The sequence below is a fragment of the Pelophylax lessonae genome (assembly GCF_965119305.1).
Source record: "Pelophylax lessonae genome assembly, chromosome: 2".
In the NCBI taxonomy this organism is placed as follows: Eukaryota; Metazoa; Chordata; class Amphibia; order Anura; family Ranidae; genus Pelophylax; species Pelophylax lessonae.
Window position 1 is genome coordinate 42,090,252 of NC_138769.1, and position 26,596 is coordinate 42,116,847.

General features: G+C 46.6%; 1 protein-coding gene across 5 annotated transcripts in view; it reads right to left on the reverse strand.

The window, feature by feature from the left end:
* BCL9 (BCL9 transcription coactivator) overlaps window positions 1–26,596 on the reverse strand; it is a gene marked incomplete at its 5' end in the record, with an annotated part of 467,860 nt that overhangs the window by 53,537 nt on the left and 387,727 nt on the right. For all 5 annotated transcript variants that reach the window (XM_082245782.1, XM_082245780.1, XM_082245779.1 and 2 more), the window contains one exon: window positions 19,375–19,558. In XM_082245782.1, the coding sequence (XP_082101908.1) occupies window positions 19,375–19,558 (184 nt within the window). The remainder of the gene's footprint in view (window positions 1–19,374; window positions 19,559–26,596) is intronic.

Genomic DNA, 26,596 nt, shown 5'->3' on the forward strand with positions numbered 1-26,596 from the left:
GTCTTCTGAAACTAAAGCCTCGTACACAAGCCTCGTACACACGCAACGATTATCGGCCGTCTTTTGTCCAGAGTGGTGTTTTGTTGGTTGGACTGTGCCTAGACTGCACACAAATTTTCTCGCCCAACAAAATTCTACTTCAGAAGTGATGAAATGTGTTGGTTTGATTTCTTTGTGTTCTTTCTTCTCTGAGCATGTCCAGTCTTGCTCATCAGATTTTTCCCTGTCGAAATCTGTACTGACTGCACGAAAATCGGCCGTGTTTTGACCGGAGTCGGTTGTCAGAAACATCATACTAACAAGCCGAAAATCGGCAGATCGGACATTGGACGAAAATTCCCTGCCGATTTTCGACGCGTGTGTACGAGGCTTTACACTTCCAGGAGTGTCAAACTCCTGTATCCCCTGCTGCTGACCTCCACATTCTTCCTGTGTTAACCCCTTGGCGCCAAGTATACGCAAATATGTGGCCCCACTGGACTAGTCTTTCTGTGGGGCCTGCATATTTGCATACCTCTTTGAGCTGGGAGCGCGCTTGCATGGCCCCACCAAGAGCCCCGGGCTCCGTACTAACGATTGGGACCAAGAACTCCCAATTTTGGGGTCACCAGATCGTTCTCCGATTGGCTCTTAATGTGATCAGTCTCTGTTAAGCCCGCCCTGGGTTTTCTCTATGTGAATCGAGGGGAGAGATACATCGTATCTTAGTCCTTGCAGAGAGGGAAAAAAACAAAAACAAAAAAGGGTACACAAAAGAAAAAATACCTAGATAAAAGGTTTGATCTAGGTCAGTGCCAAGGTAAGGGTTTTTTTTTCCCCTTTTATATTCGTATCAGTGTGTTTTAGGTAGGATAAAATAAATAAAAAAGCAAAATGCGCACTATTGTTTCTGGGCTGAATTACAGGTACAAACAACATACATATACTTGGTATTGGTGCAATCATTAGGTTATAGTAGTAGCAAGAAATATACAGTTAAAAATGGATTTTTGTAAAATCTTACCGTAAAATCCTTTTCTCTTAGCTCATTGACAGACGTAGTCCTCGGTGATACAGCACCTTCGGGTTATGTTGCCTCCACAGGAGCAGGACTAGACAGGAAATTAAAAAGCTCTGGCCACACCCTAGGGGCAGTCCCAGAGGGTATATCCTCTCTCTCTCTGCCTCAGCAAATCAGTTACGTGAAAAAGCAGTCTTTAGAGATTTTAACCCAACCCAACTCAAAAAACAGAGGGGCGGGGACTACGTCTGTCAATGAGCTAAGAGAAAAGGATTTTACGGTAAGATTTTACAAAAATCAATTTTTCTCTAGCGCTCATTGACAGACGTAGTCCTCGGTGATACAGCACCTTCGGGACGTCCCAGAGCAGTATCACAAATGAGGGGTGGGAAAATGAAAATCAAATCCCAATCTAGAAGGCCCAACCGGTGCCAACTAGAAGTTTACAATGCTCATCCTTAATGATGAGACTCAACAAAAAAGAGAAAAAATCTCTCTTTTTTTTTTTTTTCAAACAGAAAAAACCCTCGAGGTAGACCGCCGGTCTCCTCAAATTGCGGCCTGCAAAACCTTGTGGCCAAATGAGGCATCCGCCGATGCCGTCACATCAATTTTATAGAATTTTGTAAAGGTATGTACCGACGACCAGGTGGCCGCCTTACATACCTGGACCACTGACGCCTGATGGCGAAAGGCCCAGGAAGTACTGAGCGCTCGAGTGGAGTGCGCCCTAACAGGGAACGGAGGACTCTGACCCTTAATAGAATAAGCCTGTACCACCGTTTGTCTAATCCATTTGGCAATGGTCGCGGCAGATGCAGGCAAACCCTTTCTGGGGCCATCCGTGATCACAAAAAGTGAATCCGTCTTACGGAATGATTCCGTAGCCTTCAGGTATACCCTGATTGCCCGAACCACATCTAAGGAATGCAACGCATGTTCCCGATGATGCTTGGGCTGAGGACACAAGGAAGGTAGTACAATATCTTCATTCAGATGAAAATCTGAAACCACCTTAGGAAGAAAAGATGGCTTAGGATGAAGTACTACCTTATCCCTATGAATCACTAGGTATGGGGACTGGCATGATAATGCAGCCAGTTCTGACACCCTGCGAGCAGAAGTAATAGCCACCAAGAAGGCCACCTTCTGGGATAAAGTAAGCAAGGGAATCTCCCTGATGTTTTCAAAGGGAGGTTTCTGTAGAACCGACAAAACCAAATTAAGATCCCAGGGCGGTAAGGGCGCGCGGACTGGTGGAGCCAGGTGCCGCACCCCCTGGATGAAATTCCGCACCAAGGACTTGGTAGCTAAAGGCTTCTGAAAGAAGATTGCTAATGCTGAAACTTGACCCTTGATGGTGCTCAAGGCTAGCTTCTGCTCAACCCCTTGTTGCAAAAAGGCCAATATTCGAGTCACCGAATAGGTACGTGGAGGAAATCCTAAAGATTCGCACCACGCAATATAAGTCTTCCATGTGTGATAATAGACCTTGCTGGAAGTCGCTTTCCTTGCTTTAATAAGGGTAGGAATAACTGAAGCTGACAAACCTCTGTCCTTCAGTACTTGGGTCTCAATGGCCAGGCCATTAAAACCAGCGACTGTAAAGCATGATGATAAATTGGTCCTTGAGACCACAGACACTCCCTGAGACGAAGTTCCCACGGAACGTCTGCGACTAGCATGTCCAAGTCGGCCAGGCCGGCTTGAGGAGGCCAGCCTAGAATTTCTAGGACCACTGGCGCTGATAGAATCTGAACCAGGCGTCCCTAGAGGTATCTGGCCCCGACCATCCGAGAAAGTCTGGTCGTTTTCTGTTCCCACACATTTATCAGATACCTGATTGCTATCAGGAAGGGTGATCTTTTCTGGTTGAACCTCAGGGACCGAAGTCACCCGACTAGAGGCTACTTGGCCTATCTGGTCAACCAGATCCGATTCCTGTGAGGTATAGGGACTAATCTTAGGAAAAGGTAAAGGAAAAGATCTATTCAGGGAACGGTAACTACCGCTTCCTGTAGTACTTAAATGTTGGAAGGGAAGAATCGCACCGGTAGTAGTGGTTGATGCTCGATCTAATGTCCTGAATACCGGTGAAAACGTCCCCCCACCCTGAAACCGGGTGGGGGCGCACCTTCAGGCTGTGTACTCCTTTGCTTCGGGTTTGGCTGGGTTGGTCCTCTGCTTGTCCGACCAGCCCTTCTTGAATCCTCCTGGAGGAGTCTTGCCTTTCCCGATTGTACCAGCCGGGCGCCCTTTATGGGCGGTAAAGAAAGGTCCTCGCTTGTTGCGAGGTCCCTTAGCTTTAGCAGCCTGTGGCAAAAAAGTGCTCTTGCCCCCAGTGGCATCCTTGATGATTTCATCTAGGTTGGCCCCAAATAGACGATTCCCCTAAAAAGGGAGATTTGTCAAGGTCTTTTTGGAACCTAGGTCAGCTGACCAGCATTTTAACCACAGCACACGTCTGAGGATGACCGATGACATAGATGCATGCCCTAATAAGGGAGTAGTGTCCAAGGCTGCGTCACAGATAAACTGTAGCCCTTGTATAATCTGTTCCATCAAATCAGATGTCTCCTGGGGAATATCTTTTCCCCTAAGGTCTTGGCGTACCATACTCGCCCATTCCGTAAGTGTCTGGGAAACTAGACCAATAACAATTACTGGTCTAAATGCTGACCCTATCAGAGAGAAGATGGTGCGGGACTCTGCTTCCATCTTTCGATCCACCGGATCCTTAAAGGACGAAGTGTCCTCCACTGGGATAACCGTGGCTTTATTCAGCCTGGAAATAGGTGGATCCACCACTGGTGGTACCGTCCATTTCTTAATGATGGATTCCTCAAACGGATAGCGTCTAGCAATACGCTTGGAAATAGTAAAGGTACGTTTAGAATGCTCCCATTCTCCTTTAATCTGATTACCGAAACACTTGGGTACAGGAAAAACCTTCACCGTTTTGATGGGCTTATTAGTACCAAAAGGAATCTCTGTTTCAGTTGCCTCTGCCGGTAAAGCCTCAAGTTTTAAGGTTTCCTGCACTGCCACAACTAGTGCGTCCACCAATGCTTCTTCCTGAATTATAGCGGGAGAAGAAACGTCCTCCTCACTGTCTGAGGGGGCTTTACCTGAGACAACAGCCCTTGCAGAGGAACCTGCAACTGCAGTGACCATCTCTGAATCTGAGTCAGAGGTGTCAGATAGTATAGGGGTAGGCGGGGGTCGCTTCCTTGACCCCCGTCCCTGACAGGCCGCCTCCACCCGAGCCACCATAGACTCCAAAATTGCTGTAAATGACTCTACACTCTGTGCACCGGCGGGTCCCGTGGCCCCCTCGAGGGAAACAGGTGGGGGAATATGTGTGGCAGGGTCCATGATAATTCCAGTTACTTCCTGGATAATATAATTCAAAAATAAAAAACTTTTTTTTTTTTTTTTTCAGACCCCCAGCGCCACAAAAAGCCCCTTAGTGTTACCTGCTAGGGATCCCTATCGATCGAGAGAGAGAGAGATAGATAAACCCCCAGGCTCACCACTTGATGATCAGAGTTTAACTGCAACAGGTTACAGCGCTGTCTTGACAAACAGGAAGTCTTTTGGCTGGCTGCCCAGGAAGAAAGGAGGCGGCTCCGCCCCTCTGCACGCCTTCCGGCGCCTCCCCTAGCTCCACGAGGTGTTTGGATCACCTCAAACATGGCCGCCCCCATGCTGGAGAAACGAGGCTACGCCAAAATGGCGGCTCGTGCGATCCAGCAAAAAAAATGGCGGCGGCCTGTACTGAATAGCGGTGTGCTGCAGAGCACACAACACTCTCTCTGCATGGGGATTTGGCGTGGTTGGCGGTACCGGCCCTGGCGGACCGCATGGCCATTCGGGAGGCCTGCTAATAGCTGGAGATCTGATTAGGAAGGCAGTCTACATGTCCGTGGCTTCTGACTGGTAGGTAGCTTATATTTATCACCGTAAGATTCCCAGAATGCCACTGATTACAATCTTTTTAACATGTATACAATTAGATTGTTAGCTCCCAAACCAAGCCTCCTGGCTTTTTGCACATAAAATCACACTCAAAATAGGAGGATCTGTGTCATTTATAGGATAGAGAGGGACTCTATCTTACCATACAGAGAGGGGCCCGCGTTCACCACAAGACCCGTCAGGGGAAAAGGGGGAACATACTACTCACCATACCGGAACCAGGCGGGCACCAACTCCTGACAGTACCCCTCTCCACAGGGGCGGGAGGGCTGTCGACCGATATGGACGCCGTGACTCATGGTCTTTGGCGTTTCAGCGAGACGTTTAACTCGCGGGGTCAGTCCTTTAATGGGACTTTGTCGCGGCCGACCCAGCGCGGAGCTATGGCCTGCACGCGCTCGTAGGCTGAACTGGGGTGACCACCGGATCTCAACATCCAGCCCGTCGCCCAGTTCAGCTTTCTTGCTTGAAGATCTCACAGGAACACTGGAGAAAAAAAGCTGTCTAAAAAAATCTTTTAAGAAAAAAATCTTGCCAGGACCTAAGATCCCAGCAAGGTATCTAGGTCCTTACTCCTAACTAGACAGAAAATAACTGATTTGCTGAGGCAGAGAGAGAGAGGATATACCCTCTGGGACTGCCCCTAGGGTGTGGCCAGAGCTTTTTAATTTCCTGTCTAGTCCTGCTCCTGTGGAGGCAACATAACCCGAAGGTGCTGTATCACCGAGGACTACGTCTGTCAATGAGCGCTAGAGAAATTATTTTTTTTTTTTTTACTATTTTGGGGCAGTTTTCCGTAAAAAAAAAAAAAAATCAGGCAATATCCATTACCATTTACCACCAAATGAAAGCCCAATTTGTCCTGAAAAAAATAAATATATTATCCACCTGGATGGCACAAAGTAGTTGCGATATGTACAGTTTTACAGACACATGTTAAAGTTGCAAAACTGTGCTTAGGGATTAAGATTTGTTTTTACCCTTAGGCCCCTTTCACATGGGCGATCCGATCCACCTGACAAGTTTTTCAGGCGGACCTGATGGGATGCGCCATGCATCCCTATGGGGCAGCGGATGTCAGCAGTGACATGTCCGCTGACACCTGCTGCTCTCCGATCCTGTCCATGAAATCCGGATGGATGGAAACCCTATTTTCCACCTGTCTGGAGGATTGGATCGGATGAGAACGGACAGGTGGTCCATTCTCATCCGATCTCCCCATAGAGGACAGCAGGCATCTGACAGCTCCGTCTCCGCACACAGAGCGGAGACAGAGCTGTCATCCACCTACTCAGACGGACTTCGGCGGGCGGTGCGCCCCTGTGAAAGAGGCCTAAGGCACAAAGGGCTTAAACATGGATTGTTGCTGATCAGGCCGCTTTAAAATTTACTGGGCAGTGGTCCTACTGTCTGTGGGGAAGGGGGGGCGGTTTTGAAGCCTTAAAGGAGATTAATTTTTTTTATTAATTAATACTTACCTAGGTGGATGCGGCATTGGTCCAATGTTGCATCTGTCCCCCCTACACCTCTACACTGAGCCGAGCGAACACTGCCGATCGCTCGGTTCGCACAGCCCTGTGAGCAGAGTGCTGCTGTTAGTCACAGCTCTCTGCTCTGCCCCCTCCTCGCTCACTGGAGTGCTGAGCTGTGGAGGGGGCAGGAGCAGCCTCCCCAGCTTTTCAGTGGCTCCCTGAGAGGCTGAGCCGGCTGTTGGTCCAGGGATCTAGGAAGATCCCGACTCCATGGTCGTGATGATGCAGAGACTGGACCAACTCGGACGTCAGCCCACTCTCTGCTAAAAACGGGTCGCAGAAGTGCAAAACAAACTGCACTCCTGTGGATGCATAGGAGAAGTACAGCCAAACGAGCTTAATATCGGAAGCACAGCATACAAAGTGTACATAATGTACAGGAGACTAACATACTCCTGACCGCTATACTCTTTACACTGACTGCAATACTCTGCTCTACAAAATGTATCTAAAGGGGACACTTGTGTCAGAGACAACTATGCAGGAGAGGTTTTCACTTCCTGTCATGTCTACAGGGCAAAGGAAAATCTCCTTAATATGAACACAACAAAAAAAAGTGTTTTATCCCTTCATAACGTATGCCAAAAATGGTTTTGGATATACTTTAACCTCTGGAAGGCGTTACCTCCTTCATGACCAGAGCATTTTTTTTGCTATTTAACACTGCACTACTTTAACTGGCACATTGGGCAGTCATGCAACAATGTACTCAAATGCAATTTACATAATATTTTTTTCATACAAAAGTGTTTCATTTTGGTGGTATTTGATCCTCACTGGGTTTGTTTTTTTTTAATGCGATTTAAAAAAAAAAAAAAAAAGACCAAAAGTTTTACCAAATCGAGTTTTTCTACTTTAGGTTATAAAACATATCCATGAGTGCCGGTTCACACTGATGCGGCGATCGCATGTAATGTCGGAGCGCACCGCTCCTTCATTACATGCGATCGGCTGTGCAGTGCGAGTTTAGCCATACACTTTGTATGGCTAAATTCGCACCGCACCCGCAGCAAAGGCGCACAGGACCCTTTTTTGCAGCCGCATCAGGATTGGATCGCACAGCGGTTCTCACTTGTGCGATCCGATCCTGTGCGAACTGCAAGATCGCACTGCGATATGCGATTAAACTGGGGGTGTCGTTAAGATTACATTGACACCCCCAGTGTATCGCATATGGCAGTGTGAACTGCCAGGGGTGCGTTTGCGATGCGGGAACAGGCTGCGAATTCGCAGCCTTCCCGCATCGCACAAGTGTGACCCGGGGCTCAAAATCTAATTTCTTCATGAATTTGTGTCAAAATGTATTCTGCTGCATTGTTTTGGTAAAAATCAAACTGCGTTTTTGGGGACACTAGCATAGTCCTGATTGTGATCAAGATACTAATCCGGACAGACACTACTAATAATGGCAGTGATCAGCGACTTACAGTGGGATTGTGATAGTGTGGTTGGCAATCTGAGCTAACCGACACTGGCTGAAAGGGACACTAACTCACCGACGTCGCTAGTGACAACAATACAGTGATCAGTGATAGTATTCTACACTGTCACTGTACTAATCACACTGGCTGGGTGACAGGGCAATCAAAGGGTTATTAACTGTGGAGGGTAAACGTGCCCAACACACATATATATTATACACACACACATATATATACATACACACATATACATATATATATACATATATATATATATATACACATACACACATACATACACACACACATATATACACACTGCTTGTATTCACACAGAATCTTGCTGGCTTCTCTCCCTGAACGCAAGAGTTGAGAGAAAGAAACCAGACAGATCCTGTGTGTCCCGTCTACGAACACACAGAGTTCTCTACTGTGATTGGCCACAGCCGATCAGCAGGTATACAGCCAAAATAATTGGCTTTAACCTGCTGACAGTGATGTGGCCAATCACAGCACAAATCAGCAGGGGGCACGCGCAGCTGTACGTCGCTTAGCCTGGAGGTGCCACCAACCCCCAATAAACGTACTATGGGCCGGAAAGTGTTTAAGAGGTATATTCATAAAGTAGCGAATGGGACATTGACTGTAGGCAAATCTTCTTGCGTTTTAGATGACCATGATCAGCCACCAGTAAATATCTATAGAAAGTTATTCTCTGGTTCATATTTATGACCCCAAGGCTGACCATAAATATGAATGAAGCGTGACCACCCTACCCTCAACTCTCCTCCAGAGCTGCTATAACCCCCAGCAATATACTGAGTCTTGGCAAGCTAGTGAATGTTGTGCATGGAAGGCATTACGCTTGCTCCTTGTGCTCCAAAGAGAAAGAAGCGATTATTAAAACATCTGATTACTAGAAGTACTTACTGCTCCTGCGTTTTGCCTTACATTGTGTGGTTCTTGTAGTTTGAGATATACAACTATTAGGACATGTATTACAACTATTAGGACCAGTACTGTACAGGTCCAGGATTTATAGATAGGAGAGGTGCAGAAATACCTGGCATACATGCCATGTTACATCTGGGAGCCCCTTTGCTACACAGAAAGTCTCCTTCAATGAAGGAAACCCAAACGCGACTGCAAGTAGTAAACAACCTCAACTAACCAAGCACAGGTGTGTTTTACCAAACGGCTCAAATTTCCTTCAGCAACCTCTATAGAGACATTTCACACGACACGCTAGTAAATCATTAGTGTTATGGGAGACCGTATATACACTTTCTGGAATTTACTACCATTACTGCAACAACTGTGAGAAAGGTTATAAAGAATGAAAATGGCTACGAGCTAGAAAAGAGTAACTCTAGCCTGTGTAAATGTAGGACAAAGCCTTATACATTAACCACTTCATAACTAGGCCCAATTCTGACATTTCTCTCCTACATGTAAAGAACGGGATTTTGACTTACCGTAAAATCCATTTCTCTGATGTTCATTGATGGACACAGCTCCTCATCTTCTTGACTACATGGGTTATACTGCCCCTACAGGAGTAGGACACTAGGCAGAAAAGAACTTGACTACGCCTATGGGACAGTCCCAGGGGGTATACTCCCACTCTCTGCTATAAGTACTGGCAATTATTTCTTTTTAAAATGGAATTTTTTTTCCTCTATTATTTTGTTCCTGTGAGATCTACAATCAAGTGCCGGACTGGGCGATGGACTGAATAATCTAGATCCAGAGGGTCCCCCCCAGTCTGGCCGGCAAGCGCGTGCAAACCACAGCTCCGCGCTAGGTCGGCCACGACAAAGCCCCACTGGACCGAGGCTGGCCTGCGAGGGCACATACGAACTGGTTTCGGGCTGAGTCACGTTTCTCCCTGGCTGACAGCACATTACGATGGAGCAGTGGTCTGTCTGGAGTGGTGCCCACCTTGTTTCTGGTGTGGTAAGTAGCTGTCCCCCCTCTAGAGGCTTTTGGGTTGGACGTGGGCCCCTAGCTGATGAAACCCAGGTGCTGAAGGATAAAGGGTTGTTTGACTCTGATTCCTACGCAGTTAAAAGATAGAAAATCTACTTCTAGGGAGATTTACCATCGCACTTGGAAGACTTACATTGCGTGGTGTGAATCCCTCACCAGGAAGTGTAAAGCAGGATGGAAGTTTGGCCCTTGGGACAGCAGATCTTTCCTGAGAGGAAGTCTCCAAGGAGAATCGGCGACCAGCCGTGTTAGATAGGCCTCTCGTGCTACCAGAAAGACCGGAATCCCTTGCTGCTTCGATCCTGCACAGGTGTCTTGGCAGAAGCTTGAGAGGGGGGAAAGGCATAAATCAAGAAGATACTGACGCAAAGGAGCCACTAAAGCATCTGCAGGATCGGCCAGAGGATCCCGGGACCACGCCATAACCCTCTGCATCTTTCATGGAATGTGTACAGCAGAGAGGGTTGGAACGATCGTTCTGCCCACCTTAGAATGCCGGCTACTTCCTGATTGGCCAGGACACATCTTGTGCCTCCATGGTAATTGACATAGGCCACGGCCATGGCATTGTCCGATTTAAGTTGTACCGGACACCCCTGAAGACTAATTGTCAAATGATCCAGACAGTCTGATCACTCGGAGTTCCAGTACATTGATCGGCAGTGTGGACTATTACACAGAGTCCAGACCCAAGGGGACAAGCTGTGCCGAGGACGCCTCCTCTCCCTGACAGGCTGGCATCCATGGTGACAACCGCCCAGTACAGGGGGAGAAGGATTTCTCTGTCAGAGTGCCAGAGAACAAAGCCACCTCTAGAGACTGGATTTTTGTCACGTCACCAGAATCCCTTTTTGCAGAGATCTTATGTGGAACTGTGCAAACAGAACTGCCTTGAAGGTAGGACACCATCAGGCCCAGCACCTGCATGCAAGCCCAGAGGGATGACCGTCTGCTGGACAACAGAAGCTGAATGGCCTCCTGCAATTTCTGGAGTTTTTCCAGAGGAAGCAACACTCTGAGGCCGAATCCACCCAGTGAGTCCAGTTTTGTGGACCGAACCAGAGCAGACTTCTCAAGTTTCAGAATCCAACCGAACTCCCTCAGAGATTGTAGAGCAATCTGCAAGGTGTCCATCAGAGAAGTCAGTGACTCAGAAGATCATCAAGGTACCTCAGTACCACGATTCCCCCCATTGACGGAACAATGCTAGCACCGGGGACAACACCTGTGAAGACCCGAGGAGGCGAGACCAAAAGGTAAATGCCACAAGCGGATAGAGCTCCTCGCCCACGGCAAAGCGGAGGAAGCGTGGTGACCGGCACATGTTGGAATGTGAAGATACGCGTCCTTGATGTCAATAGAAGCGAGAAAATCCCTCAGATGTAGGGACGCCACTACTGTGCGAATGGACTGCATTCAGAACTTCTGTACCTGCACAAAGCAGTTTAGCGCCTTGAGGTCCAGAATTGGACAGACCTTGCCTTTTCTTCCAAGGAACTGTAAAGAGGTTTGAGTAAAACCCCAGGAAACATACCAGGACAATCACCCCATGAAGTAACAAGTCTTGCACTGCCCTAAAGTGACCTCGTAAGAGATCTGGCGACAAGTGCAGGTTGGAAGGGAAGAACCTTTCTCGAGGAAAAGACCGAATAGTACCAGATGTCCACGGATCAGGAAATCATCGAAAACGTCCCCCACCCCAGATACAGGTGAGGGTGCCCCTTCATGCAGAGGAAGCCTTGTCCACAGGTCTTGAAAAGACATTTCCAGATCAGGTTCTCTTGGAACCTTCCGGGGAGGACCTTGAAGGACTTCTGTCCCTTGAGGGACGACAAAGGCCTCTTATGAGCCAAGAAGAATGGCTCACGTCTACAACTGAGCTCCTTGCCCTCGGTAGCCTGCGGAAGGAAGATACTCACTCCCCCCCCCCCCCCCCGACTCCCTTAAGACCCTTGATGTCATCCAAGGAAGCTCCAAACATGCGAACTCCCAAAAAGGGGAGAACAGATAAGGCCTTTTTAGAAGTCGGTTCCGTAGACCAGCATTGTAAGCTAGATAAGACACCGAAGGACCACTGCTAATACAGACAGCCTAAAAACAAGGGAGCCCCATCCAAGAGAGGCATCACTGATAAACTGTAGCCCGTGGATCTCTGAAACTGTAGCCCCTGGATCTCCAAAAAGCAGGGGTAGCCTGGGCGCAAGCCTCTGCAGGGCTGACCATCCAGGGGCAGCGGTGGGGAGGGCAGATGCACAAACGGAATGTAGTGGCTTCAGCCACCCTCACTGGGGCCGCCCCACATAGCGACTGTGACCTCTGAAAGGACTCCGTAGCTGCCAGATACACCTGAATCACACGAACCACATCCAAGGTATACAAAACAAATTCCTTGGGATGAGCCAGCTTGGGACACAAGGAAGGCAACACAATGTCCTCATTTAAATGGAAGTCATACAACTTTGGGCAAGAATGATGGACAGGGATGAAGAATCACTTTATTCCTATGGATCACCAAATAGGGACTGCGACAAGATAACGCCGCCAATTCAGATACTCTGCGGGCCGAGGTAGTCGTCACCTTCTGGGATAACGTAGACAAGGGAATCTCCCGAATAGTCTCAAATGGAGGTTTCTGGAGAACCAAAAGCACTAAATTTAAATCCTATGGCGGCAAGAGACACCATACAGGTGGAGCCACATGGGGGGGGGGATTCCTCTACTGGGATCATGGTTGCTTTAGTCAACCTGAAAACAGGAGGGTTTTTAAAAGTGACTTCTCAAAAGGGTAACTTACAGCAAAATGTTTGGGGACCACGAAGGGTCATTTTGGTTGTTCCCATTCCTTACAGGAAAACCTGTCAAAATAAAGCACACAAGGAAACACCTTTGGAGTACGAGGCAACTTATGCATACCAAACGACACAGCCACATCCATGGCTACTTCAGCCATAGCCGCCATTTTTAAAGTCTCACGCACTGCAGTGATAAGTGTGTCTTTCATTCGCTGCTACGACCATTGAAGAATCCTCCTCACTATTGGATGGATCAGGGGGTGTGAGATTAAGTCCCCCTGGACTGGGCGCATCCACAGCAACATCAGGCTCAGAATCAGATGCGACAGACTGAGCAGGGGAAGGCATGGGGGCACGCTTCCTTCTGGGCTTTTGCCTACATTTCCACCCCGGGACACTAGGACTGCCATCAGTGCAACCAAAGGAAGCTGGGGTTCCGAGATACCTGCCACATCCATGAGGGGGTCAGTGGGGAAGATGTGAACCTGAGGCTCCATAAGGAAAGGAAGACCTTGCAGTACAAAAACAATCTTTTGGCACCACTAAAGGAGCCCCTCAAGGCTCAGGGTACCCATCAGCAGAGAGAGAAATAACAGGAATCCCCAAGGACTCACCCTACCGACCGGAGGAGCGCCAAGAATTCGAACCCAGCATCATCATGGACGCCATCCCTGTTTATATGTTCTTGGCACAGGAAGAGTAAACTGAGGAGGAAGAGAAAGGAGGGAGGCGCTTCAGCATCCCCCACGAGGCTTTGGTAGTCTCCAGCGAAAATTGCCCCCATGACATTGGGCTACACAAACATGGCCACTATCTGAAGACCAGCCAGACTAAGGGATAATGGCCACCATCAGCTACATAAATCTAAAGTATGCTGCCAGGATTTTCTCTGCGCCCTCTGCAAGGGACCCCCCCCCAAAAGGTAGGACACACGTTCGGGGAGACTCCGCTGCGCACTCTGCACTAGGATCCCCCCTGCACTATACTCACACTGCTAAAAGTAGGGCATGCACCATGGGGTCTGGGATCCCTCCAGACTACCAGGGCAGAACACACTATCCCAGGACCTTTAGAGTGGGGATAGCAGGGGAGACCCCAGGGGTCTTCGCTGCATTCTCTGCCCTGAGCCCCCCAGCCAGATTCCAGGTCAAGACCAGGTGGAAAAGGAGTGGGGGGAAGCCCAGCTCACTGAGGGATTTAAGGATGGGAGGAGGGAACTCTGACCATCCCAGGTGGTTACCCGCTTCCACCCTGAAAAAAAAAAAAAAAAAAAACACCAAAGGGGAGACTGTACATAACCTTACATGGTGTGGGTAACCCCTTAAGGGACCACTAGGATTCAGACCCAAGCCTGCTCGTATGCGACCCTGCGAGACGTTTAACTCGCGGGCCAGCATAGCTGCGGTCTGAACGCGCTTGCTGGCTGGGGGGGGGGGGGGGGGGGGGAGGGGCCACTGGATCTAGATTATATAGCCCATCGGCCAGCCTGGCAGTTAATTGTAGATCTCCCAAGAGAAAAAAAAACAAAAAAGATGTAAGGAAGGAGAAAAAATTGCAAGGACCAGAGAAGCCCAGTCGGGAGCCTAGGTCTTTACTGCTGAATAAAACTGATTACCTAGAGCAGAGAGAGGGGTTATATACCAAGCTGAAGACGGCTAATGGGTGTAGCCAGGTGTTTTTTGTTCTGCCTAGTCCTACTCCTGGAGGAGGCACTATAACCCAGAAGTTATTTATGGAGTGCTGTGTCCGTCAAAAAAAAAAAAAAAAAAAACCTACAACATGGGGCATTTATTAAGCTAATTAGCAAATGAAATAGATAACATTTGTTCTTCTCATCTAGCAGAACATATGCAACAGTTATGTGTATTTGCGACTCCTGCACCTAGAATTTCACAGTCAACTAAGACAGCTTTGTACAGGTTTATGACAGATTTAACACTGAGGAGGAGATAGATGCACAATTTAATTCTGTCGAAGACCTACTTTAGAGGAAGCTGAGGGAGGAATTTATAAAACTGCTCCTGCTTAGCACTGCGTTGCTGTGTGACAGAATAAATGCTACTTTTTGTATTTTTTAACTTGTCTGGTCCCACTGAGACTAGGGATTGGCTTTTCAATTCACATTTCAAAGCGGTTTAGGCAAATAGGAAATTTAGTAGGCATAAAGCAATCCAGTTGAATATGTACACACCAGTTCACACTAATCGCACGAACAAATGTAAATGCCCACATCGGGGTGCCTATTTCTGAAAATATCTATTGCGATACATAGGTTATATATCACCAAGCACGGCAAAAGGAGAGAAATAATTCTAGCACCAGAGCTCCTTCGTAATGCTAAACTAATGACCTTTGTCGCCATTTTATTGGGCGCATGCAAATTTAAAGGTTTGACATGGGTGAAGTATATGTACTGGGTGCAACCTTGGTTTTTATATTTTACCAACAAATTGGGTAATTTATTGCATTTTTGTGCCCCCCTAAAATTAAATTCCTAGACCTTTGCAACAACATCACGTGATATAAAAAATTGGAACTGTCACTATTTTCTAGGATGTCTGCTTTTAGAAATTATATAATTTTTTGGGGGTTTTATGTAATCTTCAGCCCTAAAATAATTTTTTTAACCACTTAAGCCCTGGAGGATTTGGCTGCTCAATGACCAGGCCTTATTTTGCGATTCGGCACTGCGTGACTTTGACAATTGCACAGTTGTGAGACGCTGTACCCAAATGAAATTGACGTCCTTTTTTTCCCACATAGCTTTCTTTTGGGGGTATTTGATCACCTGTGCGATTTTTTATTTTTGCACTATAAACATAAAAAGAGCGACAATTTTGAAAAAATAATATTTTTCACATTTTTTTTATATGAAATTCTCGGAAAAAAATGAAAATCTAATTTTTTTTTAACATTTTAGGCCAATTTGTTTTCTGCTACATATTTTTGGTAAAAAAAAAAAAAGCGTGTATTTTGATTGGTTTGCGCAAAAGTTATTGCGTTTACTAACTACGGGAAAGATTTATGTCCTTTTTATTTTTTTTTTTTAACTAGTAATGGCGGCAATCTGCGCTTTTTTTGCGGGACTGCAACATTTTGTCCCGCCATCACAGTGCCCTCATTTTGCCTTTCTGCCAGGCAACCATTTCTCCTGTCTTGAGCTTCTTTTTGCCAAACATTGGCGGCATGTTGTGCCGGTTAGCCCTTACCGTTCTATAGGCATCGGTTTTGTTTTGCAGTAGAACCTCAAAGTTCAGGAGATGTATAAAAGTTGTCAGTTGTTACACAAAAGCCCTGATTTAGCAATGGCAAAATATGTGAAAGAACAGAAGATGATGTTGCCATTCCATAATTGCTGTATTTTTGATCAAATGTTTTTCCTTTTCCAGTGTATATCACTGAATTCTAAATGTAGCCAGTTGATTAGCACAGCATGTAGGATTTTACACCAAATCGCGACCTCTTTGATGCAATGTTTTGCAACCAGCTGAGCCTTAGGCCAGTAGACTCATCTATGCTGATGTCTCTTTCTGGCACATAGCTCCGCTGGGAATTCTGTAGAATCATTTGATATACTTCCAAAATTTTCTTTAGTTTTGGTGCAGGATGAGTAATTTCACCAAATTCTTCATGGTTTACGAAGTGGCGATATTTCATTACGAGGGAAAATCTGTATTCGGACAGGACATTGCCAAAGAATGGAGTGGCAAGTAATGTATTGGTTGTCCAATACCACTTCTGCAGGGGTTTCCCCACCACTCCGTGAACAATTATAAGGCCCAGAAATTTCCAAATGTCATCTTTGGTCACTGGTTTCCACTTTCTGCATCTTGAAAACTTCCGATGCATAGCCAATTGTTGCTCTTTGTCCTGGTTTGTTTTGGTAACTTTTTCTTCAATAACCTCATCGTTCAGAAATAGCTGTAGGTATGCCAAGCGGTTGTCATGGTCAACATCAACTTTCATACCAGGTGCTCTAGTAAATGGAAATCTTGGGGCGCTGCCTGATCCGTATTGCAGTCACTAGAGCATCAAGTTCTCACATTTCTGAGCTTAGTCGCAGAATCGTCGCTGTCCTCACTTTCAGTACCTGATGACGAATTTTCCCATGAATCACTATCGCTCAGTTCAAGTAATTCTGATTCACTGTCCCTGTTTTCCAGTTCGTCTAAAAGCGCTTTTGAGCTAAAAATGCTTTTTGGACGCCATGGACTTTCTCAATTTTCCAGGCACAAAGAAACGCAAAAGTACACGCTGGGGCACTGGAAAAGCAACTAGGTGAAAAGCTGTGGTGAAATGGCTTGATACAAAGTTGTAATTCTAACAGATTACACTGTATCATGTCATCTGCTTTATTTTTGGAATTTCTCGCGGGTTCCACTCCCCTGCGTCGTGGCGCTCGCAGGGAAGGGAACAGGAAGACAGGTGTCGGCATCGGCCTGGTGCACACAGCGGAAGGATGGCTCGAGGACGGCGGGGGATCGTAGCGTAAGGTAAGTGTGATTATGGAGTAATCTCGAGTGTGGCTCGGGGTTACCGCTTTTGGCGCTGTAGATTAACCCAGAGCCACACTTGGGAATACCATCAGGGAGGTTAAAGCGGAGTTATACCCTGGGACCTTTTTTTTTTAATAAAAATACCCCCGGGACAGTCAGGGCTAGTGCATTCCACAATGGCTAGCCTCTGATCTGTCCCGGGTCGCACTTACCTGCAAGAAGAAATACTTACTTTGTAAATGTATTGTCCAGCGCTGCCATCTCAGGTGTGGGCAGCTTGAAGCCAGCGTGATCCTCTTCTGTGTCTTCTTCGGTCCCACGATGCACTGCACCGGCCCTGCCGCCACTTCCGGCGCCGCAGCGTTATCCCTGCACAGCAAGGTATGACGGCGCCCGCACCGGGAACTGACGTCGGGGCCGGTGCAGGCGCATCGATTCCTGGGAGCGATGACGTTCAGCTCCCAGGAATCATTGCAAAGCCAGGAAGTGACGAATCGCTGTGGCCGCCGAGGGGAGGAAGTAAGGCAAGTATATTTTCTTCTAAACCAGGTAAGTTAAAAAAAAAAAAAATTGCGATTATCCATTTGTTTTTCAGGTGACCCGGAGCGAGAAGATGGAGACAAGTTTAATTTTAGGGTGGAACTCCGCTTTAAGGATAATAAAAAAAAAAAAAAAAAAAAAAAAAAAAACTTTCAGAAGCGGTTTGCTCCCCCATCCTAAATATGAACCCAAGTTCTGAATCGATCCAGCGCTATGCCTGTCTGCAGCAGCACTGCTCTTTCTCACTGGCCCCCCACAGAGCGCACTGACGGCAGCAGGAGCCATTGGTCCCTCCTACTGTCAATTAAATCCATTGAGCGATGGGGCAGGGCAAGGTCACGCTGTGTGTGTGTCTGTACAAACACGGCCCGGCTTGGGAAACAGCCTGCATGTCTGCCTAACATACCAAGGGGCTAGCTATGGGGGCAGACACAGAAGCCAGCATGAGACCCCAGAAGAGCAGGTAAGTATACATTCTTTTTTTAAATTATCACATGCCCAATCACAAAAATCACAGGTTGCCATTCTTAATTAAACTAGCCTGCTAGCACCAGTCATGACCGTCAAAGTGACAATTTCCAGTAGGTTACGCTCACTGCTTTTAAAAGCATCAGAATATTCAAACCTTTCCACTGCCAACTGTAATAACAAATTGTCCCCTTCCTCTGCAGCACAACTTATGAAAAGAAAAAAAAAAAAAAAAAAAGCACACGCACACAATACTCTGCGTTCAGGTTCATAATTTAAGCTCAGCAATACCGTATACGAGGGTGGAGAAACCGATCGTTATAAAAAAAAAAAAAACTGACTGCAAAAGACTGGCCCCGCACACCACTAATCTCAGCATTTCAATAAAAGGTTATTGTTCCGCAGAACGTGGACAAATAACCCTGGCCTGGGACCTCCTCAGAATAGAAAATCTGAGAGGAGAGAGAAAACTTTGTGGAAATTCTCTGGAGTAGTAAATCTTTATTGAAATGCAGCGTTCCAGCATGACTGCACTCTTGTGCACAAAGCCAGCTCCAGATAGACATTAGGTGAGCCTGGTGTGGCGGAACTGCACTCAACCCTACCAAACACCTTTGGGATGAGCTGAAACACCCAATGTCTGCCAAGTCTACTCCTCCAACATTAGTACCTGACCTTACAAATTTTTATTTTTTTGCTGAATGGACACAAATTTCCACAGACACCAAAATTCAATTGAAAGTATTTTCAGGAGAGTGGAGGCTATTATTACTGCAAAGGGCAACTCCATATTATTCATGGTTTTGGAATGAGGTGACACGCAATATTCAACAATGGTTTAAGAACACAATTTTTGAGGTGTTGACTTAGCCTCCAAATTCTCCAGCTCTCAATCCAATCAATTATCTGTGGGATGTGCTAGAAAAACAAGTGTGATCTATGGAGGCCCCACCTTGCAACTTCTAGGACTTAAAGATCTGCTGACAGCTTGGTGCCAGACACCACAGCATACCTTCAGTGGTCTAGTGGAATCCATGTCTCTATGGGTCAGAGCTATTTTGGCAGCAAAAAAAAGAGACCTACTCATTATTAGCTGGGTGGGGATAAAGTAATGGCCGATCGGTGTATAAATCATACCCACTCAACACCAGCACTCACTTATTGGCCATTTCAGTAGAAAAGACGTAGACCACTTTTGATGGCGTTTTCCTTCCAGGTGCGGTTTCCAGCATTGTTGACCCATGGGAAGGAGTGGAAGACCTGGGGACGGAGGTATTGGAAGGGGTCATGTTGTGTGGAGCGTGGGATTCCAAGGGCATCACTGGATCTGTAGTGTTGCAGTCTGTAAATTGGATTTAAAAAAAAAGTTAATACAAAAGGAGCAAAATGTTCACATTTATTTTAAAAAGACGGAAATTCAGTCCTGTACCACACTGATTTTTAACAATACAAGAAAGCCAAAACTATCGTTCCGTAATATATAAAATTAAGTCATAAGATATAGGCTGCATTACAGACTGGAGATCCTCCCAAGCTGCATAGTATTGCCCTCTATATTCTCTTAAATTTAGTATCATAGAACTTCTAAAGTGCCTAATTGCCTGTACACACGATTAGAAAACCGTACGAAAAATATAGCTTTCGAAACGATCGCATAATAATTTGATGGTTAGTACAGAGGTTTCGAGAGCCGCTCACTACAGTTCATCCAATATTATCTAATTAGACAAGCACGGAAATTCTCGTACTATTTACAAGCAGTACAGTTGTCATTCGAAAATACAATACATGACTTCACGTTCCACATTTTTTTTTCTGTCTTCCAGGATTTTTCACCACTTTAGTAAACTCTTAATTTTATTTTATTTTTTAACTGGCAGAGCGAAGGCTATGCATCCAACACTGCCACTACCTGACTTCAGAAAGCAGTGTTATTTCCGGGTGATGCTGCATAGGTGTGTGCTTTCAACTAGCTGTGCTTCCAGGAAATCAGACAAGGACCATCCCCCAGTACTAGAAACAAGCCTGGGTGGTGCCAAGTTAAAGTGGTTGTAACACTAAAAATATAAACCAACCATCCTGATCCTTTAAAGCACGATACACAGCATAGTGCTTGTGCTGTGCCATTTGTCCCTCTAAAGCTCCTGAAGACGTGTGGGACGCGAAATGGCCATAGAGCCATTACCTCTATACCTAAGGTCCAGCCATTGCTTCAAATTTTGAAGGGGTGGCTTTTGATGGAAGTCTTTTATATCATCATCGTTTTATCTTTTGTACACTGTACTGGTTTTTTCAGTGTTGCATTTTATTCAAATTCATTTTTAATTACGTACTACACCATGAGCCTCTTTTTATTTGAACTCTCCTATATAATGTGCTGAGCTGCTTAACCTGCTGGAGGATGTCCTCATGTCTGGATGTCACCGTCAAACCAGGTTTCAAGTGATCATGGAGTTTACTGTTGCACACCCTATTGCTGTCCTATAACAGACAGCATCTGGCTCTGGCGAGTTTGAAATTCACTTATACGGTGGTGGGGACTCTATCCTCTCACTGGAATATTTCAAATTACTTTTTTATGAACATTTATTTATGATATACCCACCATTGGGACACAATATCTATTGTTATATACATTTTTATGCACTTAAATGCGCTTGCACGGTATCATATTTGAGCGCTGCAATTTTGTTTCACTTTTGATTTGTCCCTCTATATTTTCTAAAAAAAACCTTGGTAATCCTGTCTAGTCCTGTGTTCCCCTTAGCGTGCTGACCAAGGTAATCATGGCTAATTACCATGGTCAGGTTAAGTGCCTCTGCCAGCCTGCTGCTCTCCTCTCTCCCCCTCCCTACCTATCAGCTCGGGAGTCTAAAGTGGGGTACACACTAGTAGAAAATCTGCCAAAAATTCCCGCCCGATGTGAAATCGTCCGATTTTCACCTAGTGTGTACACAACTTTCAGCAGCCGATGCCGACATTTTCAACGAAAAAAAACGGAGGGACAAACACCAACATTTTTTTCGTCCGTCCCCAGACGACCGATTTTCGTTTAATGTGTATGCAGTACGTCCGTGAAAAATCGGATACGAAAGACCACGCATGATCTGAAGTTGCTGACAACCCGGAAGTCTAGGAACAAATGTGCCAAAAAAAAAAAAAAAAGAAAAAAGAAAAATCGGACGAGAAATTTCGTGAACATTTATGCACTGTCGACTAAAAACAATAATGAACGATGAGAAGACAGAGAAAAATCGGAGTATATTTAGTCCGATTTTCGTCAAGTGTGTACGGCCCTTAACAAGACTACTGACAAAACCTGTAATCCCTTCCCTTACAGAATGATATAATGTGCAGTAACTTTGTTTTTGAATTAAAAAGTTACAGCGATGCTGGGTGCTCACGTGACCTCAAACCTCTCTCCTCCTTTCCTTCTGGCTGAAGTCTGCATGGAATCTTAGTCCCTCCCGCTGTAGTGCCCGGCAGATGACACGAGCGCCCATGGGCACTGTAAATAATGGGATTTTTGACTTACCGTAGAATCCATTTTTCTTATGTTCAATGACGGACACCCGCTTTAGATCTTCATAACCCTTGGGTTATACCGCCCCACTATAGGAGTAGGACACCAGGCAGAAAAAAAAAAAAAAAAAAAAAGTCTGGCTATGCCCATGGGCAGTCCCAGGGGTTATACTCCCTCTATCTGCTATAGGCATTCAGTTTTGTTACAAGCAGTGTCAGAAGAATTACAACTTCACAGAGGGGTGGGTGTTGTGTCCGTCAATGAACATCAGAGAAATGGATTTTACAATAAGTCCAAAATCCCATTTTCTCTTTCGTTCATTGATGGACACAGCTTCAGATCTTTGAAACATCCCAAAGCAGTGTTAAACATGAGGGGTGGGAACAGCAATAAAATTCCCAAGACTTTAAAGTAGCAAACCAGGCAAGAGGAGCACAAAACAAAAAGGAGCCCACCTGAAAAAATACACCTTCGATGGTGATCAGGTCCTCTCAACTGCAGCCAGCAAAACCTTGAGGCCAAAAGAAGCATCCGCAGATGCCAACACATTCACTTTATAGAACTTTGTGAAAGTGTGCACAGACGACCAGGTGGCCTCCTTGCAAACCTGCGTCACTGATGCCAAATGACGGAAAGCCCATGAGGCACTAAGCGCTCAAGTAGAGTGCTCCTCAACAGGGAAAGGAGGAACCTGACCCCTTGATGGAAAGGCCTGAATCACTGGGTCTGATCCATTTGGGAATGATCGCAGAGGAAGCGGACAACCCTTTACGAGGCCCATCCGTGAGCACAAAGAGTGACTTCCTGAAAGACTCCGTAGCAGCCAAGTACACCCTGATTGCTCAGACCACATCCAAGGCATGCAAGGCAATTTCCTTTGGATGTTTAGGCCTGGGACACAGGGAAGGCAACACAATGTCTTCATTAAAATCAAAATCAGAGACAACCTTTGGAAGGAACGCCCGACAGGGGCGAAGAACCGCCTTATCTCTGTGAATCACCAAAGTGGACAGGGTAAATCTGCCAGTTCCGACACCCTGTGCACAGAGGTGATAGCCACCAAAAAAGCCACCTTCTGAGACAGTGTAAGCAAGGGAATCTCCTGATAATTCTCGAGGCCCTGAAAGGCTTCGAGCCCTTGTCAGTCGACCCTGAGGGATGAAAAAACTCCTTATGAGCTGAAAAGGAAGGCCCACATCAACGATGAGGTTCCTTGCACTTAATAGCCTGCGGAAGAAGGGTACTCCTGCAGCCACCAGAGTAATCTTCGCAGCAATCAGGAAGTGAAAGGATCCAGGAGTTATCAGGGGATGAGGAGGGGCTCCCACCGCAGAAATTGCCACCCACGGGGCTCCACCGTCATGGCCACCGCCATTTTCAATGGCAAACCACCGCAAAATGGCAGCCAGACTACACAAACATGGCCATGTATTGAAACTTACAGGCTACGACAAAATGGCAGCACCACAAAGCTTACAGGGACCCAGGACGGGACACAGAATGGAACCCAGGCCTCAAGGATAGACCCAGGCAGGACAGAGGGGCCCTAGCAGGATCCTCCACCAGGGACAACTTACCCCCCCCCCACACAGTCGATCGTCCAGTCGCCGACGGTGCACCCACCAGCCTGGCCCCCATCGCCAGCATAGCACCCTGCCCCCACCCCAGGAGGTGGACCAGACCACCCAAACAGCCCCAACATGTGGAGGTAGATTGGGGGGGGGGGGATAGGATTGGGGGACAGAAGACAAGGTGGGGGTGCCTGACGGGAAGGAGGGGGAACCCAGGGGTTTGACCGTCCAAAGGAGGGGCCCACGTCCACCAAAAAACCCTCCAGGGGGAAGGGGGGGGGGGGGGGACAGGGGACGGCTACTCACCATACCAGGAACCAGACGGGCACCGCTCCAGACAGAACCTCTCCCAATCAAGACCCGGTCGTATGCGACTTCACAAGGCATTTAACTAGCAGGCCAACCCCTGTCCAGTGGGGCTATGTCACGGCCGACCTAGCTTAGAGCTGACAAGTGCTCACTGGTCAGACTGGGGTGACCACTGGATCTAGATTATCCAGCCCCTCGCCCAGTCCGGCAGTTGATTGTAGCTCTCGTAGGATAAATCCAGGAGAAAAAAAATTCCATCTAAAAAGAAAAATTTGCCAGGACCAAAGATCCCAGCAAGGAACTGGGTCCTTACTCCTGACTAGGCAGAACAAAAAAACTGAGTACCTATAGCAGAGAGAAGAAGTATACCCTCTGGGACTGCCCATGGGTGTAACCAGACTTCTTTTCTGCCTAGTGTTCTAATCCTGTAGGGGGCAGTATAACCCAGCGGTTAACAAAATTGGAAGCTGTGTTCGTCAATGAACAAAAGAGAAAAGGTATTTTGGGCAATGAGTATTATATCATCCTGTGAAAGGGATTACAGGATTTGTCAGTAGTAACTTTACAACCACTTTAAGGTAGGCTATAAAGATTTTTTCTCTGCAACCACAAGTTGCAGAAAAAAAAAAAAAAAAAGCGTTCAATTCCCCCCCTCCCATTGGGGGGGCATGGGGGAAGCCATCCCTACCTAGAGAACACCGAAATTGCTAGCACCTTTAAAAGCCACTAGCAATAATCGCTTGTGAAATCCAACAGGCTGGTTGTACCCAAGTTAATCGATCGGGTACATTCACAGCCTTCCCATACATGGTTTGAATCTTATCTGGTTTCTGCTGAACCTGCTGAACCTTCTATAGCTGGCTTAACAACCACCTTGAAAGGTTCCATCCCCTTCCCCCTTTATCTATATTGCCCCATTATTAGAATGGCTAGCCTGACTTACCAATAGGAATATGCAGAAGGGGTAGCAAGCATTGCCATGAATGAGAGGAGGCTGAGATTCAGACATGAAAGGAAGGTTTGCAAGGTTGCTGAAGCAATGTGTACCTCTAGTCACCTGTACTTACCTACAGTAGTTTTTATCTCCTTTTCCCAGAGACAATTTTTAAGCAAATATAAGAATAGCATTTTGTTTTTAACCAGCCCTATATCTGTTAATCTGTTTCAGGGCAAAAAAAATAAAAGACGACTTGCAGACAGTAACGCTATAGCGGTTATTCATAATTAGATCTACACAATGGATAACAATATCTGCAGATAACCGTAAAGTAAACTTTAAATTTCATATATCTCTGTCCTTTGAACGTTTCAGCCATTTCCAGTAAAGGCCCTCATCCTCTGGTAGCCAGGAAAGGCCTTGTTTAAGCAGAGAATTCCTTGGTGCAACCCTTTTGTTAGTAATGCAGAATCAGATGTTATGAGTGGATAGCAGTGGATTTCCATAGAGGAATGAGTGCAGTGTGTGTGAAATCTGATCCGGGTCTCCTGTGCGGCCCTCTCACTAGAGAGTTTCAGGATGATCTCACTGTAGGAATACCCTGCAGGCGCACGCTAACTCCCCCAGCGAGCATACAGTTTTATTCAATAGGGAAATCTACAACTTGTACAATTAAATACATAAAAATATGACTAGAAGATCCCACAATCAGGGAGTAAAATGTCAGGGGTCAAACAGGTATTTTCAATGACAAAGAGCAAACAGAGGCTTGGCGTCTATCCCTAGGATCACCACAATACAGAGACAAAGCACAAAGATTATATATTTTATGGACCAAATCACCAAACATAGGGACAGGACGAACACACTTACTGAGAAGTTTATCTAGCAGTAACTTTAGCTGTGGCTCATCTGTTTTTACCTGCCTGATGCTCCATATTATCAGGATTTTAATTAATGCACAGACTTGTAAATTCCCCACCCTTGCTGAGAGATACAAAGGTTAGTTTACACCTAGAGCAACCACTCCCAACTAGACCTCTGTGGAACTGTAGGGTTACCCAGTCGTAAGGAGGACCTTGCCCCAGCGCAAGGGGGGGGCCTTGCTCCCGCCGAGCCCCAGCGCAGGGGGGCCTTGCTCCCACTGACCACGTATCTAAGGAAACCCTTTAAAGCGGAGTTCCGGCCCCCTTAACCACCTCCCACTTGGCCACAGTACATATACGGTCGGGTGGGAGTCTTGTCCTTCTGATCGGACGTTAAACGTCCTGCAGAAGAAGCGGGATTGCACCTCCGTGTGCACGCGCAGCGGCGCAATCTCGATGTGCCTGTGTCCCTCGGACACATAGCAACAAGTTTTGGCAGGAGGGCCCTGTGATTGGACACAGCCGTCATGTAATGTAAATACAGCCATTGTACCGGCTTTGATCTCTCCTTCTCCTCACACAGATCCTGTCAGTGAGGAGAAGAGGAGACGATCTGTGCTGCAGCCAGGGGATCAGTGAGTTTGAAGCATTTTTTTTTTGCTAATTACTCACTGATCACAGGTCTGTGCTGGTAATGAGAACATTGATTACCAGTGCAGACCCTGGGGGAGTGCCACTAGAGCCACCAGATATGCCCACCCATGGCCACCAGGGATGCCCACCCATGGCCACCAGGGATGCCCACCCATGGCCACCAGGGATGCCCACCCTGGCCACCAGGGATGCCCACCCTGGCCACCAGGGATGGCAATCAAGGCTCAGGGAGCCTGCCCACCAGTGCCCATTATCAGCGCTGCCCACCAGTGCCCATTATCAGCGCTGCCCACCAGTGCCCATTATCAGCGCTGCCCACCAGTGCCTCCTCATCAGTGCAGGAAAAAAAAACGTATCCATTTACAAAATATTATAACAAACTAAAAAACGTTTATTTTTTCAAACTTTTCGGTCTTTTTTTATTATTTGTGTACCTAAAAAGAAAAAACCTTGCGGTGATCAAATACCACCAAAAGAAAGTTCTATTTGTGGGGGAAAACTGACAAATTTGGTTTAGGTA